Below are 23,071 nucleotides of genomic sequence, written 5' to 3'. Positions count from 1 at the left end.
TTCAAAAGTTCTTTGCCCTAATTTTGTTATGAAGATTACCTCCGTCCAATAGTTTGTTAATAACATTTCAATCTGTCTATAAAATTAATTACTTATCATTTTTCTTAAATATGACCCTGACCGTATTTCCTATATCTCTCACGTTTTCCCTTTTCCTTTTCTATTTATATATCTTCATCAATTAACAATATTTCAATCAATTTTTTCGCTCACAATTTATCAAGTTTGACATTCAACTTCGTCCCTGTTAGTGGAAGAGGTAGCACGATTTAATTATTTGTAGTAATTGCTAACACTAATTTTGAAGAAGATCATGCCATAATGAACTAAGACATGAGATATTCAGTTGTATACATTAACCATTCTATTGTTAAGCTAACATTAATTATACTAGGCCCTAATTATACTACCTTAAACCATATAACCAGTAGTTTCTTTTTTCATTTGGATATGTATATCATACCAATGTTGGGCGTCTACTATTTTGAAAGTGGATGGAAATAGAGTATCTAGATACATGTACGAATCATCTAAATGATTTTTAAGATACGATTCACATTGAAAATAAAGTTCTTAGAAAAGTCCAAGTCTAGGTCGTGGCTGTCTGTATCTTTTAAGTCAACTTGACTTTAGAGCATCCACTACGCGTCCCGCGCGCGGCTCGCATTCCGTCCCGGAGGGACGGTTCCGCCGCGGGACGCGTTGCAACCCTCGTCCCGTCCCGTAGCCCGTCCCCAGCCCGTCCCGTAGCCCGCATCCGCGAGACAAGGGACGCGCCGGCCCGTCACGCGCCCGGGCGACGTGGCGCGCCCCCGATGCATGCGTGATGCCCACTCGCTGGCCCGCGAGTGGGCGTCGTCACGGATGACGCAATAATTCATTTTTTTAAAAAAAAAATCAAATTTTAATAAAAAAAAATTCAAACGATAATGTTACCGTTAATTTTTTATTTTCTTAAGTCGTCATATTATTTGCTTATTTTGATTTTAGAGATATAAATAGCAAAAAAACTTCAAACCACACACGTTAGTTTGGAATTATAATTTTCCAACTAACGATCACTTTTGGAAAAGATTGACCATTTCTCACAAATTTGTGGAAAAAATTGAATGGAAGAATTTGCTACAAAGCAAAAGGTTGAATATTATTGAAATTTTGAAACACTTTAAAATGAGTCTAGTTTGCAGCAGTTGTGAAATCACCCCCCACCACCAATTTTTTTTACTTATCAATTTAATAAGAAGTAAACATACTTCAATCATATTATTTCTCTATCTTGAGAGTTAAAAAGCATGATATATCATCGTACAAAACAAATCAGATATAAAAAATATGATTTAATACTCCGAAAATTCATAAGTCGTCATATTATTTGCTTATTTTGATTTTAGAGATATAAATAGCAAAAAAACTTCAAACCACACACGTTATTTTGGAATTATAATTTTCCAACTAACGATCACTTTTGGAAAAGATTGACCATTTCTCACAAATTTGTGGAAAAAATTGAATAGAAGAATTTGCTACAAAGCAAAAGGTTGAATATTATTGAAATTTTGAAACACTTTAAAATGAGTCTAGTTTGCCGCAGAATCCATATTTTCAATTTAAAATGCAATTATTTATTTTAAACTACAGAGTGCCAAATTTTATAAAAAACTTACAAGTCAATGTTCTTCAACAATCCACACAGTAGAACCTAGAAATGTGGTTAATAAGAATTATACATGCACAAACATTTTAAATCCATAGTTTCAAGATGAATGAACTAATATACTACAATAGCTAATAAATAAATTCTCCTAGCATTTAAATTATCGGCATTATTATAGCAAAGAAATAGAAAAGTCAAATAAGCACAATGTCTACAGATATATATATAAATACATATATCTTCCTAATAATCCTTGCAATAACACTAACAAAGATGGACAGCTCAAATCCAAGCATTGCAACTCTATCTTTCTTCCTTATTTTCTTCCCTATTACTTGTTTCAAACTATGCAAATGCAACTCGATTTTCTGCCCACAAATTGAAAAACAGTCACTCCTAAGTTTAAAGCAGTCCTTGCAAGATCCATACCATCAACTCTCTTCATGGGATGATGGTAATGATGTCAACTGTTGCAAATGGAATGGTGTAGTTTGCAACAACTCAACTGGCCATGTTCACCAACTCCATCTCCGCGGTTTGAGTTTGAGAGGCCAAATCAATTCATCTTTGCTCAATCTCAAACACTTGACTCATCTTGACTTGAGTCTCAACAACTTCAAACAAACAATCCCTTCCTTCTTCGGATCATTCACAAATCTAGAGCTTTTCAACCTCTCTTTTGCTGGATTTCATGGAGTGATTCCGCATACCATCGGGAACCTTTCATATCTACGCACTCTAGATATGGCCGGCTTTCCAAACATCGTGCCTACTGGTCACAACAACTACTATCACAGCAAAACTTGGGCTGGTTATCCAGACATGGAATTTGCTGCTCATGTAAGATTTCCAAACCTGCTACAAGTTGATAATCTTGAATGGTTAACGCGGCTTTCAGGACTTGAGAATCTCAATATGAACTTTGTGAACCTCAGCAGAGCTACAGATTGGGTGCAGGTGATCAACACACTCCCTTCTTTGCAACAGCTTCGTTTTCAAAATTGCAGCCTAAGTTACATATCTCCTCTGAGTTATCTCAACATCACTTCCTTAACTCTTCTTGATCTCTCTTCTAACAACTTCCATTCCACTGAGGTCCCAAAATGGATATTTGGGCTTCCCAATCTTCATTTTCTTGATCTAAGGAACAACTCTTTCATAGGTCCAATTCCAGCTAACAGTAATGCCACCAAACTGAAGTATATTGATCTCTCTTTCAATTTTTTGAACTCCACAGTTCCAAGCTGGCTCTATTCTTGTATAGATTTGGAGTTTGTTGTTTTGGATTTCAACTTCCTAACAGGTGCAGTTCCAGCAGGATTTACTAACCTGTGCAAAACAAGAAGGTTGTCCTTATCTAACAATAATTTCCAAGGAAATATATTTGATTTATTTGGAGATATGTCAGAGTGCTTCTTGGAAACATTGGAAGTCCTAGATTTTCAGTTAAATCAAATCTCTGGTCAGCTGATAGATCAAATAGGAGAGTTTAAGAGTCTGGAATATCTTAATTTCAATAAGAATTTACTAACTGGTCCAATTCCAGCCAGCATGGGAAAGTTGTCATCTTTGAAAGTTTTGACATTAAGTGGTAACAAACTAACACAAAACCTTCCTCATAGTTTGGGCCAACTTTTTAATCTTGAAAGATTTTATATCTTTGATAACAAGCTGGAAGGAGTAGTGACTGAAATTCTCTTCGCAAATCTCACTAAACTCCAGGTTTTCTCAGCTTCTTACAATCAGTTGAGTTTGAATGTAAGCCAAAGTTGGATTCCCCCCTTCCAACTTATTGCTCTTGGACTAGGATCATGGAGCTTAGGCTCCGGCTCCAAGATTCCTTCATGGCTTGAGACGCAGAAGAATCTCTCATACTTTCTAGATCTTTCTGATACTGGAATCTCAGGTAGTGTTCCAAGTTGGTTCTGGAATACTCGGGTCTTGAATCTCTCCCATAACCAGCTTCATGGAGAGATCCCAGATGTCCGTGGCGCTGCTCAGTTTATATACTTGAGTTCTAACAAACTCGAAGGCCCATTGCCTCGAGTAGGAGATGCTTTGAAGGAACTTGATTTGTCCAATAATTCATTCTCTGGAGGCATATCTCACGTTCTATGTGATGAGGCATATCCAACATATTCGTTGGAGATTCTTCATCTGGGAGAGAATCTATTGAGTGGGGAATTGCCAGACTGTTGGAAGAAATGGCCTTCTTTGAGATATCTAAGCCTAGGCAATAACCAAATGTATGGAAGAATTCCACCTTCTATTGGATTTCTTGCTAATCTAGAATCTTTGAATCTTCAAAGCAATAGATTCTCCGGGGAGATACCTTTTGCAATGCACAACTGCATTAAGCTGGTGAAGATGGGGCTTGCAGATAACAATCTTGAAGGAAGCATACCGGCGTGGGTAGGAACTAGCCTAGTCGAGTTGAGGATTCTGATACTACGCTCAAACAACATGAGCGGTGAGATTCCTTCAAAGATTTGCCAGCTGAGCTATCTCCAGATATTGGATCTCTCCAACAATGAACTCTCGGGCATAATACCAAGGTGTATTCATAATTTCACTGCAATGGTTATGAAGAGGAGTTTGTTAGATTTATTCAGACAGTATGGAAATGAGAAATCATGGTACTCTTACTCCATGTTCAACGCAGGAGGGTTCACAGAGAACGCACTGATAGTGAAAAAAGGCGGTAAACTGGAGTTTGACAGCATTCTTCCCTTGGTTACCAGCATTGACCTTTCGACGAACAATCTGTCCGGAGAAATCCCAGATGAGTTAACAAGTTTGTCGGAGTTAGGATCCTTAAACTTGTCAGGGAATCAGCTTACAGGTTTGATCCCCGAGAATATTGGAGAAATGAAGCAGTTGGAATCCCTTGATCTATCAAGAAACTCCCTGTGGGGTCGAATTCCCAGCAGCCTTGCATTCATATCTGGATTGAGTTATCTCGACTTGTCTTACAACAACTTAACAGGAAGGATTCCAGACGGCACGCAGCTTCAGAGCTTCAATGTATCAAGCTTTTTCGGTAACCATCTCTGCGGCCTGCCATTGACAAGCAACTGCAGTGAAGGGGGAGTTAAAGAGATGAATGAGAAAGCTGCAGAGATTGAGTGGTTTTATGTGGTGTTTTCTTTGAGTTATGCATTGGGATTTTCAGTGGTGTGCACAACATTAGTGTTGAAGAAGACATGGAGAGATGCATATTTTGGGTTTCTAGAGAGGATGTGGATAAGACTCACAACATCTACATAGGATTAGCAATGGATTATGCCTCTTCTCTCAAATTCTATAGTGTAATGTTGTTTTCCTTTTCTCCCAGTTTAGCTACAGCTATTGTAACCTTAAATCAACTTTCCAAAGGTATGATGTATAATAGCTAAGTTGTTGATCAAAAAATTTGAGCAAAGTGGTTGGGGCATTTTAACATACAGGAACTGTCCATAACATTAACTTACGAAATCGATTGGCAGAAAACAAAGCATTCCTAAATCAATTTCTTGATAATTACAATGCACATAAACAGTCAAACCTGAAACGGCTCATTGATTCTTCACCGCTTGCAGATTCTGGATTTGCTACAGAAGATGATAAGCCTCACAACACACACATAGAATTAACAATGTTGTTTTCTTTTTCTCTCAACAAGGTAAAACTATCATAACCTCACTCACGTCAACTCTCCGTAGTTAATAATTTTGGTAGAAAATTTACAAATTATAAATTATGAGGGGTTTTAATTATGATATAATATTATTCTAGGTCCTTCTTTATGAATTTTGGTATAAAATATACAGATGATATAATTTGTTTTTTTATGATTTTGATGAAAATAACGTTAAAAGAAGAAGACAATCTTTGTTAATTTGTTTATTATTCGATTCATACTCCATTTTGGAAACAATATCCAACTCTATATATGGAATATGGCCTAAATATTAATTTAAGAATATTCCAAACCTCTATATTCCTCTAGGTATAGCAATATTTAATTCAAATCAGTTCATTATATATAGCCAAATTGATTTACTACATAAATCGCAGCTTTAATAAACGACTCTCTCCTATTTGTACTGCAACATTTTGTGATAGTTCAATTATCTCACCACTGAAACTAATTTTTGCATCCTTATGTGGGCTAAAATAAAATGTTTTTCTACCTTAGCTCAATATTTTCTAATCTCGTTGTATTTGGGCCTATAAATGTCTTCTACTATTATTTAATGAGAAAGCTGGAGTGGTTTTGTGTGCTGCTATGTTTGGGTTATGCATCGGTATTTTCAGTGAAAAGGCCAAGCCCATTGGGCTTACTCGCATGCAGAGATTGGGCCGACCGGCCCAAAAGGCTTCTCATGTAACACACAATTCAATAGAATCTGTAAGAGTTTTTTTTTAATAGAATCTGTAAGAGTTAGAGATTTAAAGTTGAGCCATTTTCAACATTAAACTGCTTAATAAAGATATAAATATAGTCATTTCAGTTTTTTTTAAATAATAATGTACTAGTAGTTTACAAATATTATGCACGCCTGCATAGTACATAAAACAATTCATTAATGATGTAAATTACAGATATTAAAAGCCGTGAAGTAAGATTTTAGGATTGTCATTTGCTACAATTTAAAGTAAATAGTACAGAAAATCAGGTATTCGAACCCGAAAATCCTATAGATTTATTTATAGAACAGCAATAGATATCCAGTCTACCTATTATGAAAGCAAGAATAGTCTTATATCATCTTTGCTATTTGAGTTAGGCCTTATTGATAGATCTAACATACACTAAGGACTCGTTTAGTATGAAAGATTATACTATTCATGATTGAATACGCATTATATTTGGTTCATGTGATTAAATCTTACAACTCAATTCTAAAGATAATCATATGATTATAAATTATAGATAGTCACTTTTTCCAACTAAATATATAAATATTAGTATATATAATAAGTCATAGCAATTGAAAGAGACCTAAAATTAAATTGCACAAGATTCAAATGGCCACAAACAACACAACATTAACTCATGACGCATATTTTCTACCAAAATAAGGAGTCCTACCCACCAAAATATTCCCTACACGTCTCTATGCATCCAAATGATACATTAATGTAGCACAATTATATGTTGAAAAATATTACTCCTACTATTTTAGATTTAGGAACGACAAGTGAAATATTTAATTAAAGTTATGTTATACTATTGCGAATACTAGTGGTCTCCTACACTTTGAATATATTTTGTGTAATATAAATATTTATCCCACGACTCACAACTCCAAATTGAAATTCTTGCATAACGTAAGAATTCTACACCAACATAATGTGAAAAATATACAGTACATAAATGGAATTGCATTGTTATTAAATAAAATAGCACAAGAATTAAATGGGCCACAAACAACACACATTTACTCATGACTCATATTTACTACCAAAATAATGAGGCCTACTTAACCAAAATATTCCCTACACTACACTTCTACGTTTCCAAATTGGACATTGCAGCTCAATTATATGTAGAATTATTATTATTATGTTAGGTTGATATGTTACAAATTAGAAAATTTCAAAGTCAAGATTCAAGAAAATGAGACATGAAAGGAAATTGGTGGCCTATCATTTTTAATTTTTTTTTATCAGATGATAGATTTAAGTGGTTGAGAACCCCACTTTTCTTGTCAACACTACATGCCATTAAATATAACTTTTGAGCATTAGTTAAGAGGGCCCACATTTATCTTGTCACACTTCAATAATACTCCATTTGATACCAACCCATAACTCCCAGTGGTATCCCACATATTGAATTATGTCTAAAAAATTGATATTATGATTATTTGAAGATATAGATAGTGATATATACCCAACATCAAATTAGAGTGATAAGTGTTTATAAAATCGAAATGGTGACTAATATGGATGAATCACTAAACATACGTACACAATCTTATAATTATGTTCTGAATCACTAAAATGGAGCAATTATTTTTCTATTCCATAATTAAGATAATTGAAATTGTTTTTTTACTCTTACAACAACAATAATAATTTTTTTTACTATTTAACAAATTTAGTTCTACTATTTTTACACTAGCAGATGTCATGTAATACTCTTCATTTAATAATTATATATAGTGGTTTTAATGCAAAAGAGAGATAAGAATAGTTGGTAACTTAGGTTTCCCATCTCTTTCAGAAAATCGCATCTAATCTTTAAAAAATTAATGAAAGTAGTAATATTCATGTTTATGAAAATGGTGACATATTGAAATCAGCTTCATTGAGGAAGATTCGGCTTGGCAAGTCGTTCACTTCCTTATTTTGTTGTTGATTAATTTGTATACTTCTCTTTCTTATTGTTATTGACATTTCTCATGTAGCTATTTTTGTCAAGTTTTATGTTGTCTTATTCTGATCTTGTTTATTATTACTACTATTCTTTTGCTGATTCATCGAGATGTTTTTTTACTTTATTGTTCTTGTTATATGTTGTTTTCTTTTGCAGTATAAGGTTGATTTGCATTTAATTTTTTTATAATTAACTAAATACAATTTGTTCATAAATATGTTGACAGCTGTTCTTGAATAGATTTTTGTTGATTTGTGAACTCCATGTTCTCAATGAAGAAGCAGCACACACGTGTCAAGATAAATTTAATATTTGTTCTGCAACTTATAATATAAGTATGTATTATTACTATGATCATATGTAAATGATTTTCTTGGGGGTTTAGGATTTCTGTAATTTTGTGGGCCCGTATCAAAGCCAGCTATTATGTTTTCTTGTCACATATTGTGTGTGCAATATGTTGTACTCAGTCAAAATTATTTCATAAATTAGGGATGTGTTGATTTATCTACAATACTTATTCTTTTTTCCATCTGTTTTCCTTGGAGATGCAATTAATAATTATTCATTTTCTCTTATTCAAATTATTTAATACTATACAAAAAAAAAGTCTTGAACACAACCTGAATTGGAATTGTCAGTTTCACATATAAAAACAGGCAAATACTTTTTATTTTTTTTATTTAATTAGATTATATATAAGCACTTTCGGAATATCTAGAGAAGACTTTTTCACTAATAATTTTATAATATTGTGCATTCCCAACTTCCAACTGATGCCCAGTATTATACACGTACACTTAGTGACTATTGATACAAATCGGTATCTGCAAGACTTTTGACTTTGACTAGTAGAATATTTGTTTTATTTTTTTTATATTTTATACATTCCAGATTGATCAAAGTCAATCATCATACACATAATTCTTTTTTTAATACACACGACAAGATTCTCACTATGTAAATTAATCATCTCATAAATTATACTCCAATTTCTTACGTAGTAGGAGTACATTATTTCTTATACAATACTATATGATTAATAAATTTCATATATAAACTCAAATAATCAGTCAGACTCTACTCAATGCGATCACACACACACACACAAATGAACACATTCTATAAATAAATATAAAACGAAGTGAAAACGTTGAATGTAATTGAAAAATAATAATAATACAAAACGAATTAAAAACGTTGAATCGTATTATATTTATGCATATTACTATTATATTTTTATGACATGTACATATCCGTTGACCACTTCTTTTCTTACATTATATTTCTGTTGACCACTTCTCTCTTACATTCTCTTAACTTTATTTAAACTATAATTATTTAAAATTTGATTTTATAACTCAATATAAAACCAATTATAGATATCATCACAGAGATATACTCCATATTAACACAAACTATTGCATTACAAAGATATCCACGCCAATTTTATTAGATAATATGCATTGTGCTCTATTAAAATTAGATTCATTTAATAAAAAAATACGCTTGAGTTTTTATTAAATATGTAATAACTCAAATACTTTTACACTATTATCCTATATATCCTTCTTGTTTTGGGTTGAGATTGTGGTTATTGGTTTGAACTTTAATTTTATTTATAAATTTTTTTTATGAAAATAATAAGAACTACTAGTAGTTTTTAATTAAAGTAAAAATATGGTAAAGATTTTTCTCTACATTGCATTTTAGTAAAGATTTTTCGAAAATCTCCGAAATAATAAGCATTAATTCGTAGTATTGTGGAAAATACAAATAAATATGTACACGTACATAATTATTTTTCCAAACATACTTATTTACCAATGAAAATTCTAATAATGAAAAGCGTGTCCAATCGCGTTGGCAGCGTGTAAGTTTATTTCGCAACAAATTCGCTTCTTTCCATTTTCGACCCTAAAAATTCCCCTTTTTACTACCAAATTTATTAACAGTTTCCCACTAAACATAGAAATCCATTTTCTTAATTACACATTTAAATACCTCCGTTATTACTCTGTTCTTTTCACTACAAAATCTGTCCAATTTCTCTCTATCGTCACTCCACATTCCTCCCTTTCTCTCCCATCATCAACACCTTCACTCCATAAAGTTTGTGTCTACAAAATTTATTCTCTGATTGGGTATTGAGAAAGAAGATTTCTTGAAGTAAAAAACAAAAAAGATTCAATCTTTCTCTCCAATCCTTGATCAGAATCCATTTTTCCCAAATCCAAGATTCGATTCTTGAATTTCCGGCTTCAATTTCCCAATTTTTCATGTGATCTGAGATTGATCAGAAAATGCCGATTACCGAATCATCATCATCAGCAGCTCCCAGCTCAATTTTCTCGATCCTCAGCCGGCGGCGCGATCAGGTCCATTCAATTGAGCCGCCGCCGCACTCCGCCGCCGACACGGAGGCGGAGGCCTTCCAGCGCCACGTCGCCGACCGGTTCAACGGCCTCGCCGCGGCGGACTCCGGCAGCCTCCTGTCAATCCCATGGCTGCGCAGCCTCCTCGACGCATTCCTCCGCTGCCAGGAGGAATTCACGGCGATCATGGCCAGCAACGCCGCCGTCCTCCGCTGCACTCCGGTGGATCGCGCCGCCGCCGACTACTTCGACCGGAGCGTCAAATCCCTCGACGTCTGCAACGCTGTCCGCGGCGGAATCGAGCTGATCAGACAGTGGAAAAAACAGCTTGAAATTGTCCTCGTCGCCTTGGATGGCCGCCGGAGAGCCACCGGCGACGCCCAATTCCGCCGCGCCAAGAAAGCCCTAGTCGATCTCGCCATCGGAATGCTCGACCGGAAGCAATCCACCGCCACGTTCGCGACGAGAAACCGCTCGTTCAGCCGCCACCACGGCCACAAAAGCCCGGGGGTAGTCCACTCCCGGTCCCTCTCGTGGAGTGTGTCCCGGTCGTGGTCCGCTGCGAAACAACTGCAAGCATTATGCAATAACCTAACCCCGCCCCGTCCCAACGAGACGAACGGGGTTAGTTTATCCGTGTTTACTATGAGCCACGTGCTCGTGTTCACAATGTGGGCCTTGGTGGCCGCGATCCCGTGCCAGGATCGCGGCCTGCAGGGCCATTTCCACGTCCCGAAGCAGTTCCCGTGGGCCGGGGCGATCCTCTCGCTACGGGAGAGGATATTGGAGGAGTCGAAGAGGGCGAACGCGTGCGGGTTGCTGAGGGAGATTCGAGAGATTGAGAGATGCTCGCGGCGATTGAACGAGCTCGTTGATTCTGCGGAGCTCCCGTTGTCGGAGGAGAGGGAGAGGGAGGTGAAGGAGAGGGTTGAGGAAGTGAGGAATGTGAGTGAGGGTTTGAAGAGGGAGCTTGATCCATTGGAATCACAAGTTAGACAAGTGTTTCATTGCATTGTTCGAAGTAGAACTCAAGGTCTTGTTTTTATTACATGATGATTTGAGTGTTTTTGTGTAAAGAAATTAGTAGGAAGGAAGAGGATTGGATTCTGCTTGTGCTGTGTCCATGATGTTCATTTATGTTCTCTATGAATAATGAATTTTGTTTTTAAGTAAATTGTCTTGCTTGGATGGTTTATGAATCAATTGCACGATTTTCTAATCTATTTTCTGTTTGTAGAATATTTCAACGTGGTGTGTAACACAGTTGTGAAGTGCTTGCATAATGGGTTGCTCCTACACAATTATGTATAGTACTTCAGCACAAAGTGTAACTCACATGTTCATATAAAGTTGTAGTGAGATTGTGTCTTGCAGCTGTGAAGTTTTGCATAATGTGTTATTCATCACTCATGTTTGTGTAAGTCGTAGACTCTTGTAGTGGTGAAGTGCTCGTGTAATATGTCCCTTGTTACATAATGTTGCAGAGTGCTCTAACACAATGCATAACAGCATATACATTCGTATAAGTTACAGTTATTGGATTTGTGTATTGTAATTGTCAGGTTATTTTTTAGTGTTGGACTTCCGTATTAAAATTGTCGAGTTACTTTATAGTGTGTCACACACGACATCTATTCATATAAGTCGTATTTGTAAGACACTAGCACTATGTATTATAATTGTAAAAACTTTATTATACGTTGGATGCTCTTATTATTATCAATATTTTATGTGGTTTTTAATTTCAAATAATATCATTCCGATGCTTTAATTATGAACAAGTTGCTTTAGAGCATCCACAGCGGTTGAGCACAGCCGTCCGTCCGTGCCAGTGGCGCGACACTCGCTGCTCACCGCTGCGCTCTTCCCGCTGGCACGGCGCTGCTCGATGCATCGAGCATGTCCGTGCCAGCCGTCCATTGGCCAACGACAATGTCGTTGGCAATTTGATTTTTTTTATAAAAAATCAGATTTTAATTAAACAATTCAATTAAAAATAAAAAAATATTTTCCCACTTCCCAAAAAATTATATCCGTTTTCTACCAACTTTTAATTTATTTTTCAATTTTTTCCCCCAAAAATACACATTTTCATCTATAAATACCCCACTTCCACACCAAAAATTCACACCACACTACACAATTCTCATCTAAATTCTCTCATTTCTATTCTTACAATTCTCAATCTTTCTTTCACTCACAACAAAAAAATGTCCGGCTCTGGCAATCACCCCTCCGGCTCCCACGGTTGGAACCCGAATTGGTTCGGCTCACAACCATTTCCTAGTCCAGAAACGGAATATTCCGGGTGGCTACCGGCCTTACCCGATCGACGACCAAGATGCCCCCGAAGGGCAATACGGGTAGACACCCGAACCACCCGTACCTAGAGCGGGAGGGAGCGGTCCCTCTCAAACTCCTCATCCTTCTACTCGTGGTGTCCGCACCCCGTACACTCCGGGGGAGATGAAACAATTATTCAAAGCGTACTTGTCAATCTCCGAAGATCCGGAGGTTGGCACGAACCAATCCGGTGATCATTATTGGTGGTGCATTTGTCGCCGGTACAATCAAAACCGGCCAGCTGGAACAATCGAGCGCAACAAGAGTATGGTGCGCAATGCCATATACAGAGCCAACGAAGAAATCCAAAAGTTCCAGGGGTATTACCTCCATGAAGAGCGGTTGGCGGGGAGCGGCCGGAGCGAGCTTGACATCATCAGTTCCGCCATGGTGACCTACCAATCCATGAACTACAAGCCGTTCAAGTACCTCAACATTTGGCAGGAGACGCAGGCGCATCCGAAGTATAGTGGAGGTGTATCATCCTCCTCTAGCTCCTCCTCCAAACGGTCGAGGTCGGTATCCCTATCCGACGCCGGCTCCGAGGATGTGGCTAGCCAACTTGCCGGAGCTAACTTGGGTAGCCCCGACGCCGGCCCGAGCAGTTCCCAACGCCGGCCGCAAGAAGGAAGAAGGCGGCGGCCAACCGCCGTCGCGCCGCGACTCCATTCGCCCCCGCTCCCTATGTTCCACTTCAACCCCCCACTAACTCGTTGTGGGGGATTTTGGCCCAACTCAATTTAGCCGATAGGTCAACTATGACCCCCGAGCAACTTCGATCGCATGTGGCGATGATACGGGGTCTCCAAAGAACATTGGGGGTAGAGCCGGATGAATAGTCATCCACGGAGGTAATTTTTTTAGTTGTTTACTTATGTAATTTTTAATTTTTAGGATTTTAATTATGTAATTTTTAATTTTTAGTAATTATGTAATTTTTAAATTTTTTTTTAATTTGTAATATTATTCCGGGTATTTTTAATGCATTTTAATTTTGTGAAAATGTTTTTATTTAAATTGAATAATATAATGATGAGACCCTTGAGCTTGTCCTTGCGGAAGAGCACGGATGTGGGTGTTGTGCTCTTGCCTAAGAGCAAGGAGTAAAAGTGGGACCGGGCCCACATCCGTGCTCGTTGGCAAGAGCACAGATGTGGATGCTCTTATGACTTTCTTTCCCATAAAATTAGTTTATTTATTTATTTTTAACATGTTTCAAAATATACACTACATTTTCTTAATTAAATTATCTTAATATTCACTTAAATAAGCCTACTTGGAGGCCAATATGAAGGACTATGAGGCCAATATCTCTCCCAGCGAAAAGATATTTAGGTTACTGGAAAAGGACAAAGCTTTAAAAGCTAAAAGCTATTTTTTGTTGGCATAGAAGTGTTCATGGGCCCCACTTGATCGTGGTGAAAAAAAGAGCTCATTTTATTGGGCCCAAATTAGTTCCTCAAAATCTTCATTTATCATAGGTTAATTATTTTCAGTTTCCTTCAAAGCTTCCCGCGAAGGACACAGCGGCAATTCTTTTCACACAGTTTTCTTCACAAACGAAACGAAGCAAAGCATATATTCTTTGCTCTCTTGCACCATTACTTTTCTTGATAAATTAACAGTGCTAATTTTCCTAACCTCTCCCAATTCATTTCATCCAAAAACTGCCCGAAATTTCATTGAAAAAATGGAGCTCGAGTTAGGACTCAAGTTAACGAACGCTGCCGACGAGTTCGCCTCCGACTTTCTGATCGCAAAGGACCGTGCCGGCCCCGTGTTCGTGTCTAGAGAAACAGACACCGCATTCTTCCTCCTCACTGCTCATCTCAAAGGTTACGTTTTTCGGGTTTTGCAAATGCAATACTTTTTTTGTTGTTTATAGCTGTTATACTGCTGGCTCGTCATTTTTTGACTTGAGAAATTCTTGCAGGTTATAAGAGAAGGAACATAAAGATCGACATAAACGAAGACGGGAGCTTGATCGGAATAGGAGGCGAAAAGCATGTGCAAGAGACCGTCATGGTGGGGTGGAAATTGTACAAGAAAGAGACAGAGACAAAGGGATTCAAGAAAGTTTTCAGAATTCCACAAGGGGTGATTCTTGACAAGATCAAGGCCACATTCAATGAGGACGAATCAACTCTGTCGATCACCATGCCGAAGAAAGCAAAAGGAATCCGTGGTGGCACTGCCATTGAAGAAGTCAAGGATAGGCCGGAGCTTGTTAGAGCGGGGTCGGGGAGTTTGCAGATTGCAGACGAGAAGAGCGCCATAGCAGAGAGTTCAAACAAGGGGAAAATCGGAGAAGATGGTGAAGAGCAACGCCAAGAAAAACCAGTTTCAGATCACGATCTCGAAGATGTAGGGCGGCTAGTTGCACCATCCATTCATGGTGCTCGCGTGGAAGGTGACACGTGCAAGGAAGACGAGGAAAAGCAGAGCAACATAGATGATGTGCAAGAAATAAAAGATGAACCGGATACTTACAAGCAAGATGTTGATGAAAGATCGTATGAAGGCAGAGCAGAGCCTTCTGCCATTGAACCTTCTCAAGAAACTCCAGAAGCAAAACCTAGGGCGGGAGAGGATGATGAAGAGAGCCCTCGGGAGAAAAGGTTAAAATTGTGTCTACCCATCGTTGCTGGTTCAACTCTATTTCTGACGTTTGTGGCGTTCGTCTTCCAAATGATACGAAGCAAGCACCAAACTAGCAGAAAGAGAGATTGAATCAGTTTCTGCAGATTGTCAATTTGTTTCAAGGATTTATTTCAATTCATTGCCATACAAATATTAACTCAGTCCAAGAATCGATGGATGTAGACTAACTGCGAAAACTTTGATCCTTCGATTTTGACTAAAACTTTGTTCTGACAATCTATGGTAACCTAAGGAAAAGCAAAAACTCACAAGAAATGCAGCATTCTATAGGCTATTATGAAAATGAAAATAGACGAAACAACTTACTGTGTAAGACGCGGATTTTGGTTCAGCGATGATTCATGGTTGTTGTCTCTGTGAAATTGCAGAGATCGAAGGCTTTCTTGTTCTTGAAAATGTAAAGGTTACAGTAAAATCTAATCTGGAAAACTGAAAAAAAAAAAAAAAAAAAAAGACTTACCGAACCAGTAGTTGCCTTTTTGAACCTTAGGAGTTTCCCATTCGGAAACTACATTGATACCTATGTGCTTTAGGGATGCTTCGAATGGTTGATAAAGAAAGGTTCGGGACATAGGTAGTTGCACATCTATGACCATTTTTCACACAGTAGAAAGTGGAGAGAAATTACACTAGCAAAGAGACGGCAGAGAGTAAAGACGAGACCATGATTGGTCGGTCTTTTAGAGTTGCCATTTGCTGCTTTCCTGACTTTCTTTCAGCCTATTATGAATTCTCCTAAAAATGACTAATAACTGAACAAAAAAACTGTCCAATAAACACTAAAGCGATAATTCATCGAGACAAGCAACAAGTCGCAGAAGCCATATTCCTGTGAGAACAAGCTTGCAGCACAACTTTTCCTTCTCAAAAGCATTGTATGCTTTATTTGTATATCAGAAGTAAAGGTGCAGTAGGAAAATGAACGTTTTTCGACAGAACGTTGTCGTTTCGCCGCAGCAATCTACACATTGTAGTGAACAAGATAACGAAGATACTACCCTTATAGAACAACAATGGCTTGAATTATTCAGAAAAACAGATTGCAGCTGTGTTGACAAAGATTACCACTGCATGGAACCGCTTCTCTGCAGGATGTACGGTGGTCTTCGCATCTCTGTAACAGGTATCACACTCTGCATAAGCTGCAGAAAGAATCATGTTATTCATACTGCAGAAACATCTCAAAAGGAAATGAATGTACAAAGTTTTGAATTTACAGAAGAAGATGATTACCTGCTTAAGCCTCTTCTTATTGTTCTCTGCCTGGAACATAATAAGAAGTTTGTCGCTGTTAGTCACAAAATTGGAAATGGATAGAGAATGCGTACAGTTGACCACGACATCACTCTAAAGTTCATGAGTACGAAAAAAAAGGAAGAATGATCAAATAGTTTGTTGTTCGAGGAACTGTTTGTCACAACCAGGCCCTCGAAAATGCAAGATCAGTGATGCATTTATTGGATCTCATGTACTGCAAGTCCACAGAAGTAATGCCAAATCGATACTTCTTGTTAGATAGAGAATGGTTTTCGAATAACATGCCTGAAATGGAAAGATATTTCCAGACACAAGGAACAGCAGTCTCTACTTAAAGATCAGATGGTGTCGAATAACATAAAACGGATGAACTTCCTGAACAAGATTGCTTCACTCTCCATTACGACACAAGCCCACGCATCGGGAAAACAATTAGCAAAGGCGAGAAACGACACCAAATCCATACTCAGAAAATAAAGACACACATTTAGACTCAAAGATCACATAACAAGGATATTTGAGGACACATGGAACAGCAGACTCTACTCAACGATCAGAGGATGTCGAATAACATAAAACGAATGAACTGCACGAACAAGATAACTGCACTCTCCATTACATCACAACCCCACGCATTTGAGAAAACAATCAAAACCAAACAAGCATCCATCCTCAGAAAATCATTCTACACTCAAAGATCACATAAGCATCGCATCAAATAGCAATAAAATTTGAGCTCAAACTTGAAATCATCTTTTTTTCAGCTGATTTTCACTCAATAATCAACAAACTCAAGTTCAGTTCCACAAAATTGATCCAAGCAAATTACCTTTTCTTTCAAGAGGAAATCGTTTTCTTCCTCGAGCTTCGCCGCCATCGACTCCAATTCCGCTTCATAGGCCTAAAAACCATCACATTCCGGCCACAATCAACCAAAAATTAGGACAAAAACCACAAATTAAACGCAATTGAGGAAAATCGAACCTGCTTCCGCTCCCTCGACCTCGCGGCGCTCTCTCTGTTCTTGATCATCCTCCTCTGCCGCAGCTCCACCGCCTTCCCCGGCGCCGCCGACAAGCTGAAGCTCCTCTTAACCCCCGCTCTCGCCTCCCCGGCGCAATTCATAAAATCAGAAATCCCCCCAATCGATCCTCCTTCTTCCTTGAGCTTCACCGCCGCCGCAGCGCCGCTGGAAGCCGCCTCTTCGGCCTTGAGCAGAAAATCTTCCAAGGTCATCATCTCCTTCTTCGGCTGCCGCTGATGAGTTCCTGACACGATCTCCTTCCACACGTCATCGGCCGACCTCTTACCGGCTCTGGGCGGGTCCGAATTATCCGGAGCCATGGCGCAATCAGACGACGAATTGATATTTGCTGAAACTTTTAAGCCTGCAAAGTTGCAATCGTTTTTGAAAACGACAAAAAGAAACACTTTGAACTATTGATTAATTACCATAAAAAAAAACGATTTATTTGAATACTTACAAAAATTTATCCTCTCCAAACTCGTCACCCCTTTCTCTCCCAAAAAATGGCGTTATCTTTATCGGCAGCAATCACAACAAGGTACGCAACCACAGTCCGGCCATGTCCCTCTTCTTCACCAAAATCGAAGCTTTCACACTTTTCTTCTCTTCAGCTCCCATCGGAGCTCCGGAATTTCCGGAGCCAGCACGTTAAGTCTCGCCTGCGACGTCGTACGTTTGCTCTGGTAAATACACATCGTCAAATTACGAAGATTGTGATGAAGCTAATTAATTTATGGGGAATGTGTGAAAATATGTCGATATGGTAGTGATGGAGCACTAATTTTGCTGCTAATTTCTGTTGTACATGTGTGGAAATTGTGAATTGTGAGGAATTTGATGGCTTGCTCTTGTTGTTGCTGCTAATTTCTGTTTTATGAGTTTAATTGTAAAATGAGGAGTACATTATATGTAGTACATAACTGCTTAGCTTTAGTCCAAACTGATTTGATTTGGTTGGTGTTTACTTCCAATTGAATTACTCACAAATACACTATTCGAAGAGATGAAGGTCTGCATGCATAGATAAACTGCCTCTTTTCATGGAAATGTGTGAGTTGTGTTGTATCTATCACAGATTTTGATGTTGAATAAGAGCTTACTTGTTTTCTTTGGTTAACACGTGTGACCGGTGTTCTTCAGGTTGCATCGAAGAACCAGACATTTTCGTCATTTGACGAGTTGTTGGAAAAATCTGATAAACCTGTGTTGGTGGACTTCTATGCTACTTGGTAATGCAATCTTCTTCTTCTTTTCTATACTTGTGTTGCTAGGATTAATTGTGTTCTTGCCTTTTTACTAGGTGTGGTCCATGCCAGTTCATGGTTCCTGTGTTGGAACAAGTCAGTGCTTCGTTGATAGATAAGATCCAAGTTGTGAAAATCGACACAGAGAAATATCCCGCCATTGCTGACAAGTATCAGATACAGGCGCTGCCTACGTTCATCTTGTTCAAGGATGGGAAACCATTTGATCGCTTTGTAAGTGGTGGTTTTTTGTTCCATAACTCTTCTTTCAGTGATTGCAAGCGAACTAGTTCGGACCTCGTCGTTTAGGATGTGTTTTTGAGAGGTCTCGTGATGATTTCTTGTTTCTAATATACAAAAACGACTTAATATGCACACGGCCAAAGAATAATCTAGTTAATCTGGCTAATGGCTGTGATAGTAGTTGCTTCATGAGAGGCAAAATCCGAGGATCAAATTGCTTGCCTTGGTAATTTTACTTTCTGTTCGTTCTCGTGCATTAACTGTCAACTGTCATGCGTGTAAAGATTGAGAACTTGAAGCTTCATGAATGAAATTTAAGTAGCATTATTGTATGTGACTGTTGATATAAGGTTCAAATTTGTTAATTCACATACTGAACTTTTATTGATAAATTCGTCGTTCAGGAGGGTGCAATGGGCGCGGACCAGCTCATCGAACGTGTTGAGGCTTCCCTACAAGTTAAACAGTAGCACTTAGAGGTGAGAGCTCATGAACATTCCAAGAAGATTAGCTTCATAAAAGAAAGAAAACATACATTTGTTTATACTGCTTATCATATTCTTGATCCTTTTCACTTAGATAAAGGTTCTATCTCTCTGATTTTTATTCTGTCTCATTGTTTTATTACTAATATTTTGGATTTAACCCTCCAAACATAAAATCAAGTCTTATTTGTATGCATAATAACCAAACTCAGAAATCATCTTTCTCATGATCCCTCAATTCCCAAGCACCATCTTCCAACTGCACCATCCCTTTGTATTTGTCACACCACCATGCAACAGGAACACAGTAGTCATCTTTCAAGCAATCCAGATGCTTATTAACCAAAGAAATGTCTCTCTTGACCTCGAGCTTGAACGGCCCTTTACTCCCGTGCGTCCCGGCAACTCCATGCAGGTACGATTCCAAGGCGTGGATAGTATTCACACTTCCGGGCCTCTTCAGGTAGTTCGACTTGCTAGTGTCGATCCTCAGCTCCTCCCCGACCTCTGAGTACCCTATCATCGGGTAGGACGGGACGAGATCTGTTGCGTTCCTCACGCGCAGGACGTAAAGATTCTGCAAGGTCGAGAAATATTTCTTGAACTTGTCTTCTCCTACGAGAGGGCTGGCAAAGGCGAACACAGTAACAGGGCACGCCTTGTTGGGCATGCCCTTAGGCTTGTTGTATCCATTCGCCACAATGTCGACTGCACTCAAGGTACCAACCGCAGCACCTAAACTGTGTCCGGTTATCGTTAAGCTGATCTCCTCATTCTTGTATTGCTCTACGAGTCTCCTCACCTCAGTTAGAACCTAAAATCACAGACAAATTCGTGTTTGGTGAGGCGAGTTTAAAAGTTCGTGTACAAAACCAGAAACATTCATCGTTCATGTATACCTGGCTTCGAGCACTGGCTTTATTGAAAGGTGATCTTGGATCATCAGAGGTGTAGAGTGAATGCCAACCAAGATGCACCTTAACATCACTCTTCGCTCCGAAAATATCCGGTGCAGAAACCAGCTCGAACTCGAAGTCATTATTAGTCCATTCGAGAGTCATGACAGTGCCCCTCCACGCGATCACAATGTCCCTCCGGCCTAACGTGGCCTTCCCTTCATCCGTGGCCACGGCTGCAAACCCGATCCAGTTGGACTCCTTGCTCCACGCCTCTCTGGACCACGACTTTACGATGAAGGCACCGGGCAGCGTAGTGGCCGAGGTCGCGTAGAAATACTTGGTGACACGGTATTTGAACGGATTCGCCTTGTCCAGCCCGACCCTGGAAAAGAGGGTGTCCTTTGCGTATCGGCTGCTCCCTGCGTACTTCGAGGCCTGCTGGGAGTTGAACGTGTCGTACGTTGCCTGAGCCATCTCGCCGTAGTGGATTATGTAGCGACGGAGATCGAGGTCTAGAGGGTCTAGCAGACCCTCCCATTTCTTTTGGCCGCTTAGAACCTTCCATCTCTCTGCAATGCTTGGCATGGCTGCTTTCTCCTCTGTGCTGGCTGTGCTTTTACCTAATCAATCTCTTCAAGTTGTTATGTTTCAGAAAGTGGGAAACACTAACCTCACTACACAAAAGACGGCTTTTACCAACGGAACAGTAAACAGTGTTACCGACAGATTACCAACGCCGATATCGGACACTAAAATTTGGGTCGTAAATATGTGATGATGCCGTCGGTATTTATCAACAGATAGATTGTCAAATATACGTCGACGAATTCCGTCGGTAAATCCCACCTTGTTGTAGTGAAAGGTGAAAAGTAACATAAACTCTACGAAGGAAATAATGAAGAGTGGCCTAGATACATAGTTTTATGAAATTGTTTCTTGTTTGATAGTAGTACTTATAAAAGCATACCTATATATAAATGTAGATATATATGAGCACAAAATCATGAGAAAAAAAAAACACAGTTAAAGAAAACAAAATCTAGTAGCTTAAGACAACATGAAATACCTCATAATATTGAGTTGGTTTTTCATAGATTATCTGCAGATTGGGGAGCTTTAAATAGTGGTATGTATAATGTATGCACATGTGATGTGATATGTTATGTTGTGCTGTTCTGATGTAAAAGGAAAACCTATATGTTTGATTTATGCTGACATTTGAATTTGTTTTCTTTTTCTATGCGTTGCCAACTTGCTATCATCACACAAACACAGACAATGAAAGATAGTTGAAGTTTAAGATTGTGTGTATGGATGTAGTAGGTTCAAGTGTCCATTTCTGTTTTGAGATTCTTGGATTCAAAGGACAATATGTCTAAACCTATAAGCAAACATTATTCTGCGTGATTTGTTTAGGCATTGTCACCAAGTTTGATCAAATTCTGAGTAGTCTCGTATGGTTTGAAACACATTACTATATTATTAAGTTTCAATTTTTCACAAATATTACATTTGTATCAAAACGAATGGAATGATGTTGTTTTAAGCCACACTAAAAGACATCATTTTGTAAACATGAGATAATGGTGAAGAAATAGAACTTTTTTGTTTCGAAGCTGTTCCATCGCGTACAAAACAATGTTGTTTCGCTAATGAAACAACGTCATTTTGAGCATCATTAAAAGACGTCGTTTTATACATGTGGGACAGTGGCAAAAAATTGAAACTTCGTGATCTAAGCGAGACGATGGCGCTTTGAGCATCACCACAAGACATCGTTTTATACACGTGGGACTGTTGCGAAAACTCGAAGCATTAATTTAATAATCTTTCATCAAACCTCCTGACTTAAATTGGCATGGTTGTTTTTTATGATGCTTATCTTGAAACGGCAGGAAACATTGTGATGTGTGATTTGTTTTTGATGACGCTTATTATGTAAAACATGAAATAGTGTTTAGGATTAATATATTGCTAGTGATATATACTTTCAAGAAACCTATTCCTTACATCCATTTCCTTGTTTCTTTTTAGTGATACATTTTAAGCAATCAATATATTTTTCATATTACTATACTAAGAAAGACCACTATATTATGAAACGTAAATGCAATGCATGGAGTTTATAATTGAAAATTTATTTTTCTTAAACAATTCTAAATCCACGTAAGTGATCACAAAGAATTCAATACTACTACATATTCAAAATCAATGGATTGTTACCATTTAAATTACAATTTTGCGCTTGGCTTCATGTCAATTACATAGTACTAATAACATTTTAAATCGAAGTATAGAGTCATAAATAGGAGTACTAACTTTTTAAAATTTTGGCAATTGTTAATGAAAAATGAAACTAGTGTAAAAAATTAAATATGATGTGCCAATAAAACCACTTAATTTTAAGTAAACCATTGTCTTTATAGTTAAAACTGAATAGAGAATGATGTCGTATTGCCAAAAACAAAATCGTTTTGTTGTTACTTTTATACTCCTATTTGATTTGTCATATTAATTTT

The 23,071-nt window shown here is 38.1% G+C and overlaps 6 protein-coding genes across 7 annotated transcripts; 4 read left to right on the top strand and 2 right to left on the bottom strand.

The window, feature by feature from the left end:
• Positions 1-1,927: 1,927 nt before the first annotated feature.
• On the top strand, positions 1,928-4,921 carry LOC121807851 (receptor-like protein EIX1). The gene has a single exon (XM_042208192.1). It carries the CDS (start codon positions 1,928-1,930, stop codon positions 4,919-4,921), a length of 2,994 nt encoding a protein of 997 aa, XP_042064126.1.
• Positions 4,922-9,996: 5,075 nt separating this feature from the next.
• LOC121809732 (protein ROH1-like) lies at positions 9,997-11,567 on the top strand. The gene has a single exon (XM_042210503.1). It carries the CDS (start codon positions 10,322-10,324, stop codon positions 11,444-11,446), a length of 1,125 nt encoding a protein of 374 aa, XP_042066437.1. The 5' UTR covers positions 9,997-10,321; the 3' UTR covers positions 11,447-11,567.
• Positions 11,568-13,825: 2,258 nt separating this feature from the next.
• LOC121808055 lies at positions 13,826-15,665 on the top strand. Its single transcript, XM_042208394.1, has 2 exons — positions 13,826-14,571; positions 14,670-15,665. Exons 1-2 carry the CDS (start codon positions 14,427-14,429, stop codon positions 15,464-15,466), a joined length of 942 nt encoding a protein of 313 aa, XP_042064328.1. The 5' UTR covers positions 13,826-14,426; the 3' UTR covers positions 15,467-15,665.
• A 593-nt stretch (positions 15,666-16,258) lies between these two features.
• Positions 16,259-18,078, bottom strand: LOC121808056 (G-box-binding factor 4-like). Its single transcript, XM_042208395.1, has 4 exons — positions 17,639-18,078; positions 17,484-17,555; positions 16,631-16,660; positions 16,259-16,539 (listed from the first exon to the last, which is right to left on the bottom strand). Exons 1-4 carry the CDS (start codon positions 17,996-17,998, stop codon positions 16,459-16,461), a joined length of 543 nt encoding a protein of 180 aa, XP_042064329.1. The 5' UTR covers positions 17,999-18,078; the 3' UTR covers positions 16,259-16,458.
• Positions 18,079-18,142: 64 nt separating this feature from the next.
• LOC121808057 (thioredoxin Y2, chloroplastic-like) lies at positions 18,143-19,777 on the top strand. Its single transcript, XM_042208396.1, has 4 exons — positions 18,143-18,364; positions 18,822-18,910; positions 18,982-19,159; positions 19,573-19,777. The coding sequence occupies exons 1-4, from the start codon at positions 18,185-18,187 to the stop codon at positions 19,636-19,638; spliced, it is 513 nt and encodes a 170-aa protein (XP_042064330.1). The 5' UTR covers positions 18,143-18,184; the 3' UTR covers positions 19,639-19,777.
• On the bottom strand, positions 19,661-21,749 carry LOC121808054 (phospholipase A1-IIgamma-like). 2 transcript variants are annotated; one of them, XM_042208393.1, is made up of 3 exons: positions 21,619-21,749; positions 20,553-21,172; positions 19,661-20,467 (listed from the first exon to the last, which is right to left on the bottom strand). In XM_042208393.1, exons 2-3 carry the CDS (start codon positions 21,135-21,137, stop codon positions 19,862-19,864), a joined length of 1,191 nt encoding a protein of 396 aa, XP_042064327.1. In that variant the 5' UTR covers positions 21,138-21,172; positions 21,619-21,749; the 3' UTR covers positions 19,661-19,861. The 2 variants fall into 2 exon arrangements, with proteins under 2 accessions (XP_042064327.1, XP_042064326.1); XM_042208392.1 differs by lacking the exon at positions 21,619-21,749 and having other exon boundaries at positions 20,553-21,612.
• Positions 21,750-23,071: the final 1,322 nt, after the last annotated feature.

The sequence above is a fragment of the Salvia splendens genome, chromosome 6, assembly GCF_004379255.2.
Source record: "Salvia splendens isolate huo1 chromosome 6, SspV2, whole genome shotgun sequence".
NCBI lineage: Eukaryota > Viridiplantae > Streptophyta > Magnoliopsida > Lamiales > Lamiaceae > Salvia > Salvia splendens.
Note: the sequence above shows the minus strand (reverse complement) of the source record. Positions and strands in the feature narration are given on the sequence as shown.